The sequence below is a fragment of the Schistocerca cancellata genome, chromosome 8, assembly GCF_023864275.1.
Source record: "Schistocerca cancellata isolate TAMUIC-IGC-003103 chromosome 8, iqSchCanc2.1, whole genome shotgun sequence".
Lineage (NCBI taxonomy): Eukaryota > Metazoa > Arthropoda > Insecta > Orthoptera > Acrididae > Schistocerca > Schistocerca cancellata.
In genome coordinates, this window is record NC_064633.1 from 68,108,063 (window position 1) to 68,120,446 (window position 12,384).

The 12,384-nt window shown below is 39.0% G+C and overlaps 1 protein-coding gene across 2 annotated transcripts in view; it reads right to left on the reverse strand.

Annotated features, from left to right (window-relative positions):
* Nucleotides 1-7,378: 7,378 nt before the first annotated feature.
* LOC126094475 (ubiquitin carboxyl-terminal hydrolase 46) overlaps nucleotides 7,379-12,384 on the reverse strand; it is a 98,945-nt gene continuing 93,939 nt past the window's right edge. For both annotated transcript variants that reach the window (XM_049908867.1, XM_049908866.1), the window contains exon 9: nucleotides 7,379-7,883. In XM_049908867.1, coding sequence (XP_049764824.1) covers nucleotides 7,776-7,883 — 108 coding nt within the window. In that variant the 3' untranslated portion in view covers nucleotides 7,379-7,775. The remainder of the gene's footprint in view (nucleotides 7,884-12,384) is intronic.

Here is a 12,384-nt window from a genome sequence, read left to right on the forward strand (position 1 = left end):
GTATTTGTACCCTTTGTGTTCATGTTGTATATGAGTGACCTGGCAGACAGTATTAACACTTACTTCAGACTTTGTGCTATGCAGTTGATTCAGTTATCTATGATTAAGTACTATCTGGAAAAAGATGCACAAATACAGTGTTCATGCTAAGGTTTCAAAGGGATGCAAAGGTTGCCAACTTTTTTTACATGTTCAGAAATGTAAAATTGTATGCTTCACAAAATGCAAAAATCATAGTGTCCTGTGATTACGATATCAGTGAGTCACAATTAGAATCAGTTAACTCATGCAAATACCCTGATGTAACAATGTGTGGGGTTAAGAAACGGAATCATCACAAAGCACAGTCATAAGTAAAACACGTGGCAGATTTCATTTCGTCAATATGATACTGGGAAAATGCGATATACAAAAGAGTTTACTTATGAAACACTCACGTGACCCATAACAGAATATTGTTCAAGTGTATGGGGGTGTATACCAGTTAGGACTAACAGGGGATATTGAATCATACAAAGAAGGGCAGCAGGAATGGTGACAGTTCGTTTTATCCATACCCATACAAAAAACTTGATATGGCTCACACTTGAAGATAAAATGCCAACTATCCTATCAAAGCCTAATTTGCTTCTGCAGCCCCTGTGGAGGTAGGATTGGACTACATACAGCATACACAGAGATATTCAAATAGTCATTGTCCCTTAGTCCATATGCAAATGGAACAGGAAGAAATTATATTATATGTTACAATAGGTACTCTCTATTATGCATTTCACAGTGGTTTTACATAGTATGGATGTAAATATGGAATTGATTGCCACTTTAACTGAAATGCTGAGACATAGTCACTGGACAACCAACCAGAGGCCAGATTTTTGTCAAAGAGTAAATGTTTTACCTACAAAATAGAAATTAATAGTTAAGGGGGTTCCCTTGGTTTTCAGTGTGCCTCATGGAAATAGTACTCACTTTTAAGTATTGGGCTTGACCCAGTCCCCATTTGCATTAATAAGGAGATACTGCTGTGAGTGTTGGTTTCACTAGCTGCTGGCAAGCACTGTACTCCACAGTGTCCACACTTTCCAGGTCTATTACACATAACATAATTTCAGGGCTCCCCACCAGTGTGCAATCAATGAATTCTTTCCACAAAATTTACAAACCATATTATGATATCTCTGGAACCTAATATTAGCATCTGCTTCACATTAACAGATGACCAAAAATAATTGTTTAAGCATCATATTTACTGTTGATGACATTTAATTCTATTAACTTATTGCTGAAAAGAGGCCTTCAAGGCTGCCCCTTTGAGGTTCATATCTTCTTTTCCACATAAAGTCACTCACTTTACTTTGTTTCTTCTATTCAGACAAGAATTCAAGTGAGAATTATCACCCAAATGCTTCACTGTTCAAACAACTTTCGTAAAACGGGAAAAATTTTCAAAAATTCAACAGGGTGCTCTCAGTACCTTGAAACAAATCTACTAATAGTCATTTTACAACTGAAAAGACTGTATGTATGCACACTGATTACTATCAAAGTCCCTTTATATGAAAACATCTGCTTCTTCCTGCTCATGCATCTGTGATTTGTAATTGATTGATTAATTTATCAGATAACCGTGTTTTGCAAACCCAAGCAGTATCATCTTTGTCTTCCAGTCTTGGTCAAAACCTGGGTTCTTAAAAGTACCTCTTCATTTCAATTTCTCCAAAAATAGTTGTTACAAAAAACAGTCCCATTTTATCCATTATGAAATGATGGTTGAAATCCTGCATCTGGCAGCAGCAAACGTTATTCTACAAGAAACAAAAACCATTGTTTTCATAAGATATTTTCTATAAGCTATTTAATAAAACATAGACTTCTTCACAAAAAAAAGCCGTACTTCATTTTGAACATCTTGTACACAGAAATACAAAAGTGGATCTCAGCCCATATAGCATTTCTTTTTTGCTCAATACAGTGTTGAATATTTATGTTCACGAAGGTAGTTAAACCTCAGTAGTTGAATGGTCAATTGCATCTGACTGCCATGCATGATGCGGAGGAGCTAGGTTTGACGCCTGGTACCACTAGGGATTTTACTTTGGTGGCAGGATTGGAACAGCCTCAAGAAGCTGACTGGGGAGCTACTTCTATTTGAAGTAATGGCTCCAAGTTTAGAAAGCTGACAACATCTGAGAGAGTGGTGTGCTGACAACTTGCCTCTCCACATCACACTGACTGATGCTGAAAGGCAGAGCATGACACAGTGGAGGGTGAGCTGTATGGTGTCCTCAGGGCCTAATTTCCGAGTTCAGTTTTTTAAAGGATATTTTCCATGACTTGGTTTGCCATGTCCTGTTGTTCTCCACAGAGATGGTCACTGTGGTTAGAGATCTGATGAACGTGCGATTTCAATCCTGCCTCGGGCTGAAAACAGCCACACAGCATCCTGGAAGAACTTCAAACAATTTTAAAGCAAACCAATTGTCAAAATCTTAGTCATTTTAATTATATGACTTAATGATTTACAAGCAGGCCCAGCACTAACTTCCCTTGTATTGTGAGAAGCTGGAATTCCCTCTAAACTATACACAAACTTATAAAAGTAGATAATTGCATTCCTTCCTTTTGGAACCAAAGGTTCCTTTTTCAGAAAGAAGAAAGAAATTTGTTTGTGAGAGAGGGAGGGTGGACAGAGCTGGGGAGGGAGCAGGGAGTGGAAGAGGGGCAGATTACTCAGAACCCCAGTTCAATGTGGGCCACAGTGTGTATTTACATCTATTAAACAGCTTTTACACCATAAACAGGGCATTTGTCAAGGCAAAAGGATGGAAGTTCGATAGTATGCTTTGTAAATATGATTTCAGGATTACTATGTAAGAGTGATTGTGAGACAGACAAATCAGCTGCAATGACACAATGAGAAAGGTTGAACGTTATCTAAAATAAAGGAAAACACCCACACATAAAAGTGTACATCGTGGATAAAATTGCTAAGAGTGCAGGCCACAAATTAGTACGATTATCGACAGTTTCAGGGAGGACAATGCCACTGGTGACATGTCAAGAAAGACTGCAAAATCTCGTTAATATTGCTTTCCTTTCAGTTAATGCAGAGAAGTGCAGCAGCTGGAGTAAGAGTATTGGGCACAAGATGGAATAACGGAAATGGTCATTGATGAGCTTACCATCAATAACATGCCCTCAAGCAATGACAATGATGATCTTGAATCAGACACGAGTGACAGTGATCTTTAGTGAACATTTTGACAATTCTTTCAAGCACAGTGAAGTACAAGTAGTAAACATTACTGCTGTCCTGTGTTTAATAAAAGCAATATGCAAAGAAAATCCTAAAATCAGTTTTTGACTTTCAATTCATAGTGTCGTAAGTTGTGTATTCGTCTACTGTTATTTTTCATTACTGTCAATAAATATATAAGTTGTAGGTAAAATTCCCAAGCATGAATATGTCAACAAATTAGATGATTTCCGATCTGACTGAAGTGTCACTTAAGTGGATAATATCCCTGCGAGTGCTGCCTCCAATTTCTTGTTAAGCACAAAATGCAGGTAGGGGTGCCAACACTGCTACAACACTGCTGACGCTGCCTTCTCTCCACCACGCCACCAATCGTCAACTTATCGTGGACAAACAGTAGTGTAGTGTTATATGACGACGACGGTGATGATGATGATGATGATAGCCGAGAGAGTGAAACCCATGCCAGCACATAGCCTGCTCCTCGCAAATGGCACCAAGGGGGCCACCAAGCTTAAAGCCCCACCTGATGGATGGATCACCATCAACAGTGTCACATGTCCACACTTTATCAGACACTGTAGAGAGATTTGGTATTTAAACCATGACACGGGCACAACATCTGGCAATCAGGAACTTATTCCACTGCTTCTCTGTGCCTTGCTGGCCAACTACTGACAATGAAAATTTTTCCCACCACCAGGATTCAAACTGGCTTATCCCAGGTTGAGCGACACCGTAAAAGCATGCATTAGCGACCTCGGCCACAGAGATGGGTTCCAGTGGTCCTTTTGTAAACAGTCTTTTGTGTAGGAACTTCTTGGCCACACAAAACATTTAAATGTTTACAAATAATCCTTTCTTATTACTTCCTTCCACAAAAACCTTGTAGTCCATTTCTGTCCATGATAGTCACCTTCAATCTTGTCCATAGCTTTCTCCACTTAATGACAAACAAGTAATGTCCTTTCACTATACACAAACTACCATTTAGTGTGTGAATGGTGTACTACAATCAGTTCCTTGTCCTAAAAGAGGACATGACCGTACTTTGAGCAATATTTGTAAAAGAATGCAATGGTAAATCATTTTCAAACACCCTCATAATTCATACAATGTAAGCTTTCACGGTCGGTATTGTCTTCACTTAAAACTTTCGAGCTGACATGCCGTGGTTGAAGTATAAAACTGTCTCCTGACTTTTCGTCTCCGACTGCGGGAGACATCCTCGGAGGTAAAACGGCGAACTGCGAAGAGAACTCGAGGAAGCGCTGATTATATAAGCAGCACAGAGGGCGCCACAGTCGATCACGTGGCGTCGGCTATGAGATTGTCTCTGGTGATGCCAACATTCTCGATTGAAAGTAATCGATCATCACGCTTGCGGTGTAACGCTTACATCCAAATTTTATCCAGTTTAACACCTTCGTCTTTCCTGTTAAAATTATTACGATGTTTATCAATCTCAATAGCCTCTCCATACAAGCGTGCATAATAATGCGAGGTTTTTGATATGACGCTTGTCTCGCTGAATTTTATTTCTTGATCATCTTCTTGGTATACATGTTCCGCTATAGCCGATTTATCCGTGTGACCCAGGCGGCAATTCCTCTTATGTTCAACAAGACGGGTGTTCACACTTCTCTCTGTGGTACCGATGTAAACCTGTCCACTGGGCGACTGTTGTTCGTCGTTGCTCCTGATTCTCTGCCTAGAGCGAAGTGTTCGATCTATTTCCTTGCTGGAATAGCCATTCTTCACGAAAGTTGACCGTAGATGTTCAATCTCATCTTTTAAATAAACAGGTTCACAAAGTTTGTACGCCCTGTCTATCAAAGTTTTCATTACACCTCTTTTTTTGGCTAGTGTGGTGGTTTGAATCTTTATGTAGGTAACGATCAGTATGTGTGGGCTTTCTATACACCCTATGGCCCAACATTCCGTCCCGTCGTTTAATCACAGACACATCCAGGAAATTCAATTGCCCATTTCTTTCCATCTCCATAGTGAATTGGATTTTCGGATTAATGCTATTTAAATGTGTCAGGAAGGCATCCAACTCCTCTGCTCCATGTGTCCATACTACGAACGTGTCATCGACATAGTGATACCATCTGGCTGGTCTCTTACTGGCAGTCTGCAACACCCGTTGTTCAAAAGTCTCCATAAATAAATTAGCCACAGCAGGACTGAGAGGACTGCCCATAGCCACCCCGTCAATCTGTTCATAAAAGTCATTACTGTATTGAAAGTATACTCAAACTTGTGCGGAAAGAGCGTTCCAAGCAGCCTAATGGTTCTATTACTGCATCTGAGCTCATTCTGTCATCAGATCTTGAAAACATTTCACCCAAAAATAGTTAATTGCATTTTCTGTTGATAATCAATTATTGATACCAAACTGTCTGACAAATTGTTATGTATACTGAGATTTTTCAGTCCTTTTTATATGAAGTCTCTTTAGAAACCCTTGAAAACACTGCTAATAAGGAAAATTACTTTCTATGAGATGTTTTAGCAAGTACTAGAACAAGATATGGTGCACTGGTCTTCACAAATGATTTGATATTCCATTACACCCAGTGAACTTTAAAATCAATTTTAAATCGTTAACCCCTCCCACTAAACGGAAAATGGCACTTGACATTGTGAATTTTGTTTTCCAATCTCGAGCCCCATTAGACAATATTTTTTTGTAGCACTCTCATGCTCCAATCTGAAATGTGAGTGTAAAATGCTGCACAGTTCCGTCTTCTAGAGAAGCCTGTGTTAACTATACGTTGAATGACAAGCAGTCCTTTCTGAGGAAGAGACTGTAGAGCTTTTAGAAGAATGTCTAAGTGAAAATGAGTACAATAATTATTCTGATGACAGTGATTTATTTTTAAACAATTCATGTCAAATGACGATGTAAATAGTCCTAGCTAAAGAGTTTCAAAAAATATTACACAGCATAATGTTTTATATTGTAATGCTCATGTAAATACATATGAATGAAAGCATTTTTTTCGATATATACCCTTATTTTCGGTCAATGGCCTCATTATTTCCAGAAAGAGACTTATATTATTCCTTGTGGTGCACTCGTCACCTGGGCGGGCATTATTTAAATAAGAATGCACAGAGATGCTCTGTCTCTGCATTGATGACGATGATGATGATGTCCCATACTCCTAGGAGCGTAGGGGACGATGCGGGAGACCCGCACCGCTGTACTAGGCAAGGTCCTAATGGAGGTGGTTTGCCATTGCCTTCCTCCGACCGTAATGGGGATGAATTACAGAGTGCAAAAGGCTAAAGAGTAATGTACTCCTTGCATATTTCTTGTAGTCTCATATGGCATAATTGTCTTAAAACCTGTCTTGCCTGTAATGATAAAATTCTGATTTACCTTCTCTTTCACTGTCGGGATGTAATGTAAGTAGCGAAATCCTGCAACAGGGCAGTGAATTTGCTTTATAGTATGATCTTACATGTCTATGATGCTCATCACATGGGTATTGCTATCATACAAATTAAGTATTACAAATAAAGTACTGCAACATTCCTTTGACTCAGCCTGTGAATGTAGTGCACCACGAACATCCCCAAACACAACCATAATAACTGATTTGCTAGTTCCTCCATACCTGCATGCAAAGGAAATCTAAGAAACTACTTGGAACAAGCTGCAATATACCAAAGATACCATGACTTAATCCCATGCTATGGTGACAAACTCTTACAGCACACCTCCATAATATTCTCTTTAAATCCATGCCGGATAAAATTTGCAATTGTCAGCACTGTTAAAGCTTCAGTACTAAAAAATGATATCACAATTATTTTGTGGGACAGTAGTTCACAAGCTACTTAATAATTGGTGAAACATGAACAGCAGGAATGAAGCTGACAGAGACAAATGAAAGAAGCAACAGATATTGATTTTTTTTTTAAAAAAAAAACTACCTCAGAATTTGTTTTATCAATCAAGTAAATATCTCTCTCTCTCTCTCTCTCTCTCTCTCTCTCTCTCTCTGTCTCCCCAACTATTTATTACTTATTTCAAATGTCTTCTTTATTTCAAATATCTAAACGCAGAAAATTTCTAGGGTACCCGAAATAAATAACTTTCAAAACAACTTTTGCAACAGTCAGACAATTGCCAGCATAAAATTTATTAAAAACAGAACATATATACATCACAATGCATCCTATGCATAAATTTGTTTTACATGCTGTTGAATGCATTGATGAAAGTGTTTCTTATCTGCAACCACAAATACAACAAATGTGCAGTATAGTTTTAATTTCTTCAAACAGTTGCAGTTTTAAAAGTACCACAAAATTGCAAATGTGCCAGATATTACTTCTGACCACAGTTTGTACATAAGTGTTTAATACAATTTCATTATTCTGCGTAGTTAATTCTGATGAAAATACTAATTACGTCACCATATACAGGCCAATAAAATAAAATAAATTATTGTTTTAAATGCTAATGGCTGTTTCATTGAGATATGTACAATCACAGCAAACACTACATACAGTCTCTTGACTGGTAAAACAAAATGTAACCAGTTTCGGAAGACTTCTGAATGTCTGATGTTAGACCATAAAAGTCTTCAATTGTGGATGCATCAATTTTCTGGAAAAAAGAAAAATCAAAAGATTAGTATTAATTGACAATTGAGTCCAAATACAACTTTTCTTGCTTCCTTCTTCCTATCACGTTTGGCTTAATCATTGTATGCTAAAAGCAGTTATTATCCACACTCTTGCATCTTTACTCCCTAGGTCTGAACTGGCAACTTCTGGGAATTCCTAACATATATGACGATGACGATGACGATGATGATGACGACGACGACGACGACGACAGTATGGGGGTGTGGGCGTACAACAGCAATGTTTCTACCAACTGTGCCATTATTTTGTGAGACAAGTCTGGTTAAAGGCTACAAAAGCACTGAAATATGAAGCATGCAGAAAAACATAAAGAATGCCCTAAAATCAGTGTGTTAGTAGGATTGATAAGCAAGAATAGTAGCTGCAGGGCCCTGAGATGTCATAGCAGTGATGCATGTGCATACATTTGTTTGTATTTATATGTGCAAATCTGTTTGCCTGCCTGAGATTGAGAGACAAGTGGCTTAATGTAATGCATGACCTGACTATTAGTATGATCAGTTGAAAGTTTAGAACTGTGGAACGTTTTTGCTGATGTTACATCATATTCCCTCCCTCCCCACCCCTCCCCTCAATATTTTTTCTCTTGTGGGGTTGTACAAGTGTAACAATTTGGGATGTGTGCAGGCTCTCTATGGTCATTAGTTTTAGGGAAGAGTCGTATGTGCTGCATATTCATTTCAAGAAAAATATGTTAAACCACCACGTAAAACAAAACCATAGAGTTTTACAAAAGAAGACTGTAATGGTGTGCTTCCAGGCATTCTTCTGAGTTCTTTCCATTTTCCGCACAATATTTCGATGGCCAATCCGGGGAAGTTCAGCCGCCAAGTGCAAGTCTTATTTCAGTTGACGACACATTGGGTGACTTATGCGCTGGTGATGAGTATGAAAAGATGATACGGACAACACAACACCCAGTCCGCAAGCGGAGAAAATCTCCGACCCAGCCAAGAATCGAACCCGGGCCACTGCATGGGAGGTAAGCACATTACCACCCAGCTAAGCAGGCGGACTGCATAAAATGGAAACTTGGTGGAATGCCCAGAAGCACACCAGTTGCACTGAGAGACCATAAAGAAGACTGTTTGACAGCACAGAACCCAAAGTGACAATGAAGCAGCTGACTGGAAAAAGAGAAACAGTTTGTAGCAAATACAGCCTGAGAAACAAGGTACTTTCCATTAAAGTATGTTGGGATAAAGATGACAATTAATAAATTAAAAGTTGTTCTGTATGCTATAATAGATAATCTGTGCGAAGTCTGTCACAACACAACAGTTAAGGTGCCCCATTAAGCAGAAGGAAAAGCAGTTTTCTTATTCCAATATTCCAGGTAAAACGAAGTTTTCTTCACTATCCGCAGGTATGGAAAGGGGAGGCTAGCAAAACTTTTATGTGACAGTGTAGTGGGCGATGGTGGGATCACTCATGAAACAAATCCTGTAGTAGTTGGTGTTAGAGCTGCACCTTTTTTAGATTGAAGTCAGCTGATAGGTATACCTGCTTAAGGAAGTCCCTCTAACTAAGGGCTCACCTTCATATGACGTCATGTTTCCAAGTAGAGAAGGAATTAGCATATTTCATCAAAATTTAAGACGTATTAGAGATAAGTTGGCGAACTGCTTATAGATGTGGACTCTGAAATTATTGGTATATCAGAGTATCACTTAAATAATTTGACAATTCAGGGGCTTCCTTTAGCAGGATACAGATTAGCTGGCTGATTTTCAAGAGGTTCCTTGCGGGGTGGGGGAGTGGCCATGTATGTAAAAAACAGTATTCCATCTGAATCCATAGATGTATCACGGCACTGCACTGAACAGATATTTGAATGTTGTGCAGGGGCAGTTGAATTTTAGTGAAACTATATTTCTAATTGTTGTTGTTTATAGGTTCCCTGACTTATGAGCATTTCTGCTCAAGCTAGAGACAGTTCTTGATTCACTTTATAGGAAGTACCAGAAATTAGTTATAAGTGGTGACTTCAATATTAATTTTGTATATGATGGTGCAAGAAAATAGATGTTGGTAGATCCGCTAAACTCATATAATCTGACGCAAACTGTGTTTTTTCCAACAAGGGTGAATGGCCTTTCAGACCATGATGCACAAATTTTAATACTAAAAGGCTCTTTTACTCAAACAAATGTCACACATGATTACAAACTATGTAGGAATGTTAATCCAACCTTGCCGAGGAACAAGAGTGGCAGGATGTTCATAATGCGAATAACATACATGACAAATATAATGCTTTCCTGAACAAATTTCTCATGCTCTTTGAGAGTGCTTTCCAGTAGAATGTTCTAAATGGGGTACTAGCAGTAAAAGGCAGCCTGGGTGGCTTACTAGCGGGATAAGGATATCATGTAGAGCAAAGCGGGAATTATATCAAACTGTTAGAAGTAGTCACGATCAAGCTACAGTAGCCAATTGCCCATTACAAACAGTATTGTAAGGTGCTTAAAATGTTATTGGGAAGGCACAGAGTATATGGTATGCAAATAGAATAGCTAATTAATAGGATAAAATTAAACCATATGGTCAGTTGTGAAGGAAGTGTCGGGTCAGCAGCACAAGATCGACAGTCATTTCGCAGTAAAAATATTTCTGCTACTGATAAATCAAAATAATTGAGGAGGGACCCAAAAATAACTGGAATTTCTTTCTAGAAAGCATACACTTTATTGTTTTCAAATACAACCTTAATCTCCTTCGAAGTACTCACCATTAGCATTTATACACTTGTCCAAACGTTCATTCCAGTGTTCGAAGCACCTTTTAAATTCGTCCTCTTTGATACCTGCTAGCACTTTCATGACATTGCGTTTATGTCCTCCGCATCCGCAAAACGCTTCCCTCTGAAGTCCCTTTTCATCCTCGGGAATAGGAAGAACTCCGAGGGTGCTAAATCCGGTGAATAGGGCGCATGGGTCAAGGTAATCGTCTTCATTGAGGCCAAAAACTGGCGAATGCTGAGAGCCGGTGCACGGGAGCATTGTCGTGATGCAGGAACCACACGCCAGAATCCCACAAAACCACACGTTTTCGCGACAAACTTCTGCGAAGCCGTTTCATAATCTCCAAATAGAATTGTTGGTTTACTGTCTGGTTTTCAGGGACAAATTCAGAGTGTACGATCCCTTTGACGTAAAACACAGATCAACATCGTTTTCACATTTGATTTCACTTGTCAAGCTTTTTTTGGTCAAGGTGAGCCAGGTGACTTCCATTGTGATGACTGTTGTTTACTTTCTGGATCGTACCCATAGCACCATGACTCATCACCTGTAATGATTTTGTTGAAAAAATGTGGATCATCTTCGAACACATCCTCCATTTTGGGACAGGCATGAACGCGATGAGCCCTTTGATCTCTGGTAAGAAGCTTCGGCATGAATTTTGCTGCCACTCTTCGCATCCCCAAATCGATAGTCAAGAAGTGCTGAATTGAGCACCAGGACAACCTGGACAAGTTCTCAAGCTCGTCGATTGTCCTGCATCGATCTTCACTGATGAGATCATCGATTTTGTCGATGTTGTCTTCACTTCGAGCAGTTAAAGGTCAATCGGAACGGGGCTGATCTTCAACCACCATTTCTCCCTTTTTAAAGCAAGAAAACCATTTGTACACATTCGTTTTACTACGAGCATGGTCTTTGTAGGCTGCCTGAATCATCGCAACAGTTTCTGCTGCATTCTTGCCGAGCTAGAAACAAAACTTCACTGCCGCACGTTGTTCATAAGAACTAGCCATTTCCTTGTGTCATGTCTGCACTGTACGCACACTCAAAGAACTGCTGAAGAAACCACACTTCTCACTGTTGGGTGACGCCGTGTGGCAAAATGACTCAGCAGAGCTCCTACTACAACCCTCTGATCGCACTCTGCTACTACAAGTACACGATGTGCAGCATTACGATTCCGGTTAGTTTTGGGTCCCCTCTCGTATGTACTGTATTTAACAATCATTTTCTGAGCATTGCTGGTGAATGAAACAAAAATTTCGTTTCTACAGGAAATAATATAACCCTCTTGGAAAATGCCTTTCTAAGATTGACGTCTGAAATATTCCTCTGTGATACATACATGGAGGAGATTGAGTCAATAATTAAATCACTGAAGACTAAGGACTCTCATAGATGTGAATATTAAAAGCAGAATATTAAAGTACTGTGCTGCACATGTTAGCCCTGTATTTGGCGATATTTGTAATTTTTCCTTTAGGAATGATCAGTTTCCTGAATGATTAAAGTACTCAGTAGTAAAGCTGCTTTATAAAAAGGGAGAAAGGGATAATTTAGACAATTTTAGACCTATTTCTATGCCACCAGTGTTTGCTAAAGTTATTGAAAAGGCTGTGTATGTAAGGGTAATTGATCATTTTATATCACACAATTTCCTATCAAATGTACAGTTCAGCTTTAGAAGTCTTTTATCAACTGAAAATGCTATAT